General features: G+C 34.1%; 1 protein-coding gene across 1 annotated transcript; it reads left to right on the top strand.

Moving 5' to 3' along the window:
• The first annotated feature begins 2,771 nt into the window (after positions 1-2,771).
• LOC132921300 (uncharacterized) lies at positions 2,772-9,137 on the top strand. Its single transcript, XM_060984256.1, has 3 exons — positions 2,772-3,722; positions 5,551-6,114; positions 7,947-9,137. The coding sequence occupies exons 1-3, from the start codon at positions 2,772-2,774 to the stop codon at positions 8,424-8,426; spliced, it is 1,995 nt and encodes a 664-aa protein (XP_060840239.1). The 3' UTR covers positions 8,427-9,137.
• Positions 9,138-9,728: the final 591 nt, after the last annotated feature.

Raw genomic sequence — 9,728 nt, forward strand, 5'->3', positions numbered from 1 at the left:
TTGCTCTTATAAGGTTGGACATACATCAAAAATTTATTAAATATTATAAATCAATATTGACTCCTATATAAAAAATAAACATTTAATTTTCAACTTTTTAATATATAAAAATAAACGTACCTATTTACAATTTAAATAACTCATATTCTAGCTTAAATAAACAAGGTTTTATGTACTGAAAGCTAATAAAAAAAACATGGTTTAGTTTTAATCATACATTTTTAAACTTTTTAATTGATAATGACGGTGTGTACATTATTAACATTATATTCAAATTTTAAGATATGCTTAAAAGTTAAAACCAGGCACACTTCAAACAGATTAATATTTTTTTTTTAATTTTCTTTTTATAGGTTCCTGTGCCCTATTAATTAAAACATAAATATATGAAAGAACTTTTCAAATTTAATCACTTTAACTTAAATAAAAATGATAAAATATATATACATATTATAATGATTGGTTGTAAATTCAAATTGAGTCGAAAATAATGTTATGATATTGTGTGTAACTAATCTCAGTTCGTTATCATATGTCATTTAAATGTTTATTATATAGTTACAGATCTACAAATTGCAAGCGCAAGTTTCTTAAATTTGTTATACGCTGGACAATTTAAATATTATACATCATCAGCTGATAATAGATTTACAAATGTACTTAATTTGTCCTTTTCGATCTAATTTATATTTTCATGTTCCTCGTAATTTGATGAACCTAATACTACATTTAACTAGTTAATATAGATCATTATACATAAGTCTTACATAGACTAGTCTAGATCAGGACGTCCTAATGATCTATGGCCTATGAATATGTTGGTGCCCTTATTTCACTAGACATTTGTTTTAAATGTTTTTAATATCAATTTGTGTTTATACATTGATTATACAAACTTTTTACATTTTTGAATTAAATGACAAAAACCCATCGTTATTTTAACATGGAATAAATAATAAAACTATATTTTTAACTCATTTGATATTATCTTACAAAAAATAAACCAATACAAAAAAGGATTTATTTTATTTTTTAAAAGAATAGGTACATAATAAAACCGTATGACCATATATAATTTCAATTAAACAACAGTACGAGAACTTAGTGGCATATTTCAGATTTGTTAATTAATAGAGGTTCCAGCATTTAAGCAGGCCAATTTTTTTAATTGTTTGGATACTTTTTCTTCATTATAGTAAATACATGTATTTTATACATATTATGTATATAGTAGGTATGTATATTACAGTATGATACATATATAATGTTAAAGCGTTATATATTTAATAGTTAAATTATTTTAAAATTGGGATCTTGGAAGTTAAAAATAGCTTTTGTCATTCATACCAATAATAACAACTATTAAATAATAATTATACATATTAATATTACCTTCATAATTCATACGTATTATATTTTATGCATTATGGTTTTTATAATATATTTTAACTTTTAAATATTGACTATCGATGCGCCTGTACAGTTTGTAGGAAGAAAAATAGGTATTATACGAGAACTACGTAGATTTGGATATGGATACAATATAATATCTTCATATTAATTAAGTACCATTTACCACTTATATTGTATTTAATCAAAATAAATTAAAAGACATTACCTGTGTATTTTATAAAATTATAACCATAAAAACATTGTTATTTTATATTTTACTGGGTAATAATATAAAAATAAAAAATACCTCGCGCTCCTAAATTCGTGGTTTATCCGGCCAGTGCATATCGTAAATAAGTCCGTATTTCTTTTATTTTTTCGATCAACTTTATACCTGCAGTAAATAGTAATATTATCGCATTTATCTCATTGCATTAAAATTCTAATGATATCGAAACTACATAATATTATAATGATGGCAGCTGCTGCAGTATTATAGAGTATCTGCAAGTGAAATTATTTACCACAGTTAAATCACGCACAATCGCTTTTGAATTATTTTAGGGTTTTTTGTAGAATTGTGGCAATACGTGATGTTCGCGTATAGTAATTATTTTATATGATCGTGCGCGTTGTACATATTGAATTTTAACGAAATCGACGACATCTGTACGACCGCGGGGGCGTGTTTCTTATATATAATATGTTCGGCGGTAAAACGTTCGTGAAATCCTTCAGATCCGATTGCGCGCGTCTTCTGCAAATTTAATGACTATAATACCGTAGTCGATGCATAAAATAATGCATCATTATACGCGTTACAACACGGCGCGCCGCCCAGCACAGTACCCGTTCGAAACGAAACGTCAAATCAAAACCGATTGCCGTAGTCGTGTGGCCGCCACGTTTCCGCAGTATACAGTTATCGCGCAAACTATATGAATAATTCATCGTCGCCGTAGAGACGTTTTAGTGTCATTATTATTATTATTATTACGACATTTTGAAAACGGTGAACGACGGCGGCGCTGATTCGCGTGGTAGAGCCGTACAAAACAATTTACGAAATATCACAACGTTGCATCGCGTGCGGCATAGGTATTATTATAATGACGTGTACATTGTCGTTTTCCTAACGGGCCGAACTCCCTAACCCGACGGTAGACGTTATCGGCAGCGGCCGCGACAAGTGTTTGACAATCTCAAAACAATAATAATGATAATAATTGCGTTTTATATTATCGTGCGACATTCATATTATATATTATTATAATGCGACGACGACGACGCGGCCGCGGGTCATATTATTATATTATACGCTCGTGTATGCGTTTGGATCGCGATCGCGGTCACTATCGTCGTCGCGCTCCAGTATCGTCATGACCGACGTCGCCCTCCGATCACTGTGCGGAGCCGTCGCGCTGCTGACAGCCACCGCGGTCGTCGGCCGCCTGCCGCCCGTGGACGACAGCTGGCCGGTGGCGTATCGCCGCGACGGGCCGACCGTGATCGACGTGTGCCGGATGACCGCCGTCGACTTGGCCCAACAGCCGTTCGCGCTGTCCGTGGTCGCGTTGGGACCGACGCCCGCCGGGTTCCTGAGATCCGTGCACGAAATGGTCGGCACGGCCGTACTGATGCACGCGCCGGCGGCGAACCGCGGGCCGGACGAGGCGCGAGGTGCAGACGGCGGCGGCGGCCGGACGGTGCTGGTGATCGTCGACGGGCGGCCGGTGGACGAGGTGCTCGGATTGATCGACGGCGGCGCGGTGGCGGCCGCGTGGGACCAAAAGTCGCACTACGTCGTGTGGCTGATCCGGCAGGGCGTGATCGTCCGGTCAGCGATCAAGACGCTGTTCCAGACCGCCTGGCAAAAGAAGTGGGTGGCCAACGTGGTGGTGATCGCGTACGCTGTCGCGTACACGTACAATCCGTTCCGGGACTCGGTCACCGAGCGGCCGGTGGACGCGGCCGTGCTGCGCGCGGTCGCCCGTCTGAGGATGACCGACCTGAACGGTCACCGGGTCCGCATATGCATGTTTCCCACGCGGCTCAAGGCGGTCAAGCTGCCGGACGGCTCGTACGGCGGAATGGACGGCATCGTCGCGGCCACGCTGGCCAAGCACATGAACTTCACGCCCATCTACAGCGAGCCCAGCGACGGCGGCAAGTACGGCTGGGCCGAGGCCAACTCCGAGTCGGTGGGCTCCGAGACCAATGCCGCGGCCGCCAACGATTCCGGTCCCGACTCCAATTTCACGTACACCGGCCTGTTGGGCGATTTGGTGTACAACAAGGTGGACATGGCGTTCAACGGAGTCTTTCTCGACGTAATTATTTCGCCATCGTGATGCATTGCACCTGCACTCGTGTTAAGAGGACTATACACCCCGCCACTATGACGTATAGTGTTGTCTAACGGACTTATATATATATCATAACACGACGATATCATATCAAACGATGACAAATATATGTCAATATGACAAATTTTCGTTCAGTAGAACCAATTTCGTGTCGTTACATTTATAATAATATTAAATTGTGAATTAACATTAAAGTGAATTCACATATCATAATATAATCGAATTTAAATGTAAGAATATCAATAAAAACCTATATAATATAATATGCTTACCGTTGAGTTTTATATAGGTAAAAAATTCACTCTAATATTAAAGCCGATTGCGCAGAAAATGTTGTTTGAAAATTGTTGATGTTTGTAAGACGGAGACGACACATCCTGCAAGTGTAGCATCTTCTTAAAGCCGAATTCACACATCACACTGCACAAATTGATGACTGCACAGTTATAGCGTGAACCATCACATGATTTTCGAAAAAAAAAATTATTTTAAAATTTTTGTTGATTCTTTATTGTTACGAAATGATTCAAATGTTTATATATTGATCGACTAAATAATAACTTCAGGAAGACAAAATTGTACTCTTAAGCTAGTTCGTATAATATACGTGTAATAAATTATGGTATAAACTAATTGTTTTTCGGAAATCACGAATTATGTTTATAGCGGCGAAGTGTAAATTCGCCATTATTAATTTATTATATACCCGCGAGACCGTGAACTAGATCAGTTAAGCCTTACGTTGTCCTAGAACTATAGAAAGACTCACATTTTCACGTAGAACCTATATGCGGAGCCGTCGGAGTCTGTCCCTTCGTTATTATTTAATATCATAGAACATCTCTATTCTCTACTGTATTTTATAAAATAATTCGATTTATAGAAGTATATTTTTTTCTTCAAAATCTTGATTTAAAACTAAAACTTTAATGTACTTTTGTTAGCACAGTTATAATAAGCAGTTGATTTATTTATCATCGGACTACCAGCTATCATAATAACGCTTCTTTTCAATGTGTTATTGAATAATTATTATTTAAAATTTGAATCATATACCCGGTTAGATAAATTATTACATCAATACAAAAGTCAATACTTTAACTATATGTATAATAATATTATATGCGTAATAGATTGAGTGTGACCTTATGATGGGTTATTGTGGTATTACTTTGGTTTTTTTATTAGTATATTAGAAGTACAAATTACATAAATTACATTTTAAGTACAATTACAGCCACCGTATCATTGACTGCAGTATGTAATTTGTACTTCTAATATACTAATAAAAAAACCAAAATAATAGTCACTGGTCAGGTATAAAATCAACGTTAAAAATATAAGTGTTACATTTTACACAGAGTTTGAGAATTTTTGAAACTACAAACTATCCTAAACTTATACGGAAATACCAGTATTTTACCCGGTACCTTTATATATAGGTACCAGCTACATTTTACTCCTATTTACATTCTCGAAAACTATTTAATCGGAGTCTATGTAAAAGCTAATGAAACGTTTAACTATAAGTACTTGGTGGACTTGAAAAACTATATAAAGAGCGTGTTTCCAACAAATTATAAAGAATTTCTCACCTCATCACTCTATATAAATATATTTAAAAAGATAATAATTATAGGTAATCAACATAAACGTGGTGAGAAAACAATTACTTTATTATTCGTGTAATCGTGTTACTATTTACCTAATTGTTATTGAATTTTTTTTTTCGTGACCACCCATATATTATATTCACACCCGTTGAATTTATTTTTCAATTTATTTATTCAAGGCATACGAATCCAACAACACGATCCAATACACGACACCGGTGATGTTCGATGAGCTGTGTTTCGTCGTGCCCAAGGCGCAACAGATGAGTCAATGGCGCGCGATATTTACGGCGTTCGACGTGCGGCTTTGGTACTGTTTGGCCGGTTCGTTTGTCGTAGCTCTGAGTGCGTGGATTCTCATACGGCGCACGACAAATACATCGTACTCGCTTACACTTCTGGCCATAAACTTGTTCAGAGTTTTCTTAATGGTGCCGCTCAATCGAGTGCCGAACAACATTTCCGAACGTCTAATGGTCGTGTCCACCGTTCTGTTTGGGTTCATCATGGCTACCAGTCTGCAAGCGGTCATGGTCAAGTATCTGAGCTATCCGAAATACGAACGGGACGTCGCCACCGTGCAAGAACTGTACGACACCGGCATGCCGGTAGTGTCGGCTTCTAACAACCTCATATTGCTGTTCGTGTCCGACGAAAGACCGGTGTACGTGAAAATGTCAGATCGATTTTCAATTATCAATAATAAGTCCATTGACATACTCGGCGTAGTGGCGAACAAACGGGTAATCATTTTGACATAATATACGTATTATTATTAACGGAGTCCGTTCACGTCATGAAATTTATATATTGTTATAGTCGGTTTTAAATTCAATATTCAATACAGTAAATATTTTAAATTTTTATTCCCAGTTCGAAATTTTAAGTTCATTTCACGACAATTAAAATACTTAAAAATAGATAACCCATTTCGATTTTTAGGATAAGACACAGATAGGTATTGTTATTTATTTTCTAATCAAAACTATAATAAATTAGGTATGTATAAATTATCAGGCTGAAACAATGAAATGTTAAAAAATTATTACTATTTTTTTTCTAATATTGGGAATTGACATACAAAAAAGCGGTTATGAAAATTGAAATTTTTTAATCTTAACTGAAACCTTTACTAATAATTAGATATTTACAGATTATTATAAAAAATATCTGTGTTCCAATCAAGATTGATTAAATCGTGAAATCTGTATTTTTCTAGGTAATATTATTATTATTCAAAAACATAATTGGCTTTAACTTGGTTAATTTTTATTCAACTTTAGTATTTTTTTTTTTTTTTTTTAATACATTATCAACGAAATGAGTATCTTATAAATTTAAAAAAAACTTAATTGCATGAAAAATTATTTTGATTTTTTTAATTTTTTTTTTTTTTTAATCGAATTTTATGCCACTCAATTAGTATTTACATACTAAGGTATTACTATAAAAATATATATTGATTTCCCACGGAGATACTGAAAGTGATGCGGAACTTTTAGGACACACTATAGTGTAGAAATAACATTTTAAGTACAAACTATAGTTATAATATTGTTATTATACATTTTATAATAAAACGAGTCACTAAAAAAAAAAAAATTTAAATGATATAAGAATTTAAGAATAAACAATTTTTCAAAGTTTCTAAAAATAAAAGATTTATTCATTTTGAATAGTTGAGTTGAGAAAAAATCAATAAAACAAACGCATTGAGTAACTAGGTATTTTATGAAATAAAAATGTATTGATGTGAGTGTATATGCTTGACTTAATAAGATAAGATTTTGAATATATTTATATACCAAAAGGTCAATAAGATGACGTAGATTTTAGTGGGTTACGTATTTCGCTTTCAATAAAACCCATTAAATATTCTTAAATCTTATAAACGGATTTTTCGATAATGTGGCTTTTAAAATGAAATGTTGTATAATATTATGTTGAATGAAATGTATTCTGAAATTGGAAAGTAAACTGTATATACTATAAAATAACAATAACGATAGGATCGCGTAATGGCCGATCGGCGGTAATTTATTATTTTCGTTTGATATAACAATATGCAAATGAACCTTTCTGTAAAACAAAACTATAATAGGTCGTATTATAATATATTATTATCATATGTACGTATGGCATTGCAACATATTATGTGTGATGTGACGCAGACGTGTGCAATTATTTGCATTGCAGACAAATTTATTGACGTATTATATAATAATAAAATATGCATAATTTGACAATTTAAGACGTTATATGTTTACAAATAACAGTGTCTTGTTTCCGAACGAATGTATAGTTATCCGATGTATTTTAATTGTCGATGGGGTCGCCAATATATTATGATATTGTCGAATAGACGAATTTTTTTTCCAACGTTTGTTAACGGTTAACCTTGATTTTGTGACGACGAGTGGCCACTACCAGAAATAATATTATATCTGCTGATATCTCTCTATATATGACAATTTTTGAACACTATCTCATGCGTTATATAATAATATTATGTGTTTTTTTTATCGTTATTTTCTTTCATGGCAATATCGTCGTATCGCGTCGCGGCCACGTCAAGACTTCGGCTGCGATCGGTAGGAAAAACGATCTGGTAGAAAAAATCGCCAGCTCCTATGTGGAAAACAACGAAGTGCTGTTGCACATAGTGGACGAGTGTCCGCGGTCGTTCCACATCGTCTACCTGGTCCGCAAAGACGTGCCGTTCATACAAGTCGTGGACCGGATAATCACCACGTTCGTGGAGAGCGGCATCGTCAACAGTTGGTTTGTGCACGCGAAACCGTTCCGGCCGATATCCGATTACCATCATCGCAAAGACCCGCACAAAGTGTTCACCTTCAAGAACGTGGTGATCGCGTTCATGTGCCTCGCGATCGGACTGACCGCGAGCGCAATCGCTTTCGTCGCGGAACTCGTCTACTTCCACAAGTTTGCCGGTCCGGAAAACCCGCGTGTCGACACCTTGGGCCGCCGCTACCCGAGGAAGAAAAACGATATTTTCTACACGACGGCCGCTCGACGGTTTTGCTACGATTGAGAAATACGCGAATAATGTCTTATAATATGATATTATGTTCGACGTCGGGTCGCGAATTCATATACGTATATTATATTAAATATCGTAATATTAATAATATTGTAGAGTTGTAGCGTTCACCGTCTGCAGATATTATGCCTACAGTTGATCGACATTCAACCGAGTGGATATCACGTAGGTACACGGGTTAATACCGCACTTGATTAATACATTCTATTACTGGGATTAGAACGTATATAATAAAGGTACGTATAACTCTACACCCGGCACGTCGTCGTCGTATAACGTTGAAAATATTATTATTTCATATTCGAGAATATTATAAAATATATACGTATAATAATAACAAAGCGATATGAAATAGGTAATGGTAAAAAAAAAAAAAAACTAAACAAAAATACCCAATTATTATTTGTCTATAATACTACTATATAATGAACGAGAATATCTTAGTCTCGAATGACTCGAATATAATATAGTAGATCACAATGACGCGTTTTATTCGTTGTTTTGAATTCGTGTGGACATTTTGTCGGGCAAATATATCTCCGCGAGCTATGCAGTTTTTCAACATGGATGAGTATAGCGTATATTTGCGTCATAATAATACTCGTTATTATTTCTTATCAATGAATCCGTTGGATCCAAACTAATACAGAGTTGTATTGTATATTATAACATAATATTTTTTAAATCAATACTTCAATCATAATTGAGCATTGTTTAGTAAAATTATTACTAGCAATTAGTATCAATAAAATAAATATGTACATTGTACAACAAGTTTAAATTACTTTTTATTCAATTTTTTTTTAAGTATAATCTTTAAACATATTATGCTTTTCAGATAGAATTAACAATATTTGTTTAGATCCAAATGGAAACATTTTATAAAGAATAAAAACAATTATTGTGGCGTAACATTAATCGTAATAATAATAAATTATCTTAACCTAATAATATATTAATTAGGTATTTATTATTTAGTTACCTATTTGGATTTTATTATATTTTTTTGTACGTTTCTGTTATTGTTATATATTATACAACAATAATAACTTGGTTATAGCTTTTAATTAATAATTGTTTTAGTAACCTTGTACAACTAGACACGTAAATTTAAAACCTTACTTATGCCATACGCATCAACGGCAATAAATTGCAATGACTTAACGAACAATAGTTACCATTAGTTAAAGCAAAATAAAAAGTGTAATCAATATGCTAGTTACGTTTTATAAAGTTGTATTTAATTGTTTATCATCTGTACCTAACAAACCAGTTTCCGCTTATTGTGGATTA

This window comes from Rhopalosiphum padi, chromosome 2 (assembly GCF_020882245.1).
Source record: "Rhopalosiphum padi isolate XX-2018 chromosome 2, ASM2088224v1, whole genome shotgun sequence".
NCBI classification, from domain to species: domain Eukaryota; kingdom Metazoa; phylum Arthropoda; class Insecta; order Hemiptera; family Aphididae; genus Rhopalosiphum; species Rhopalosiphum padi.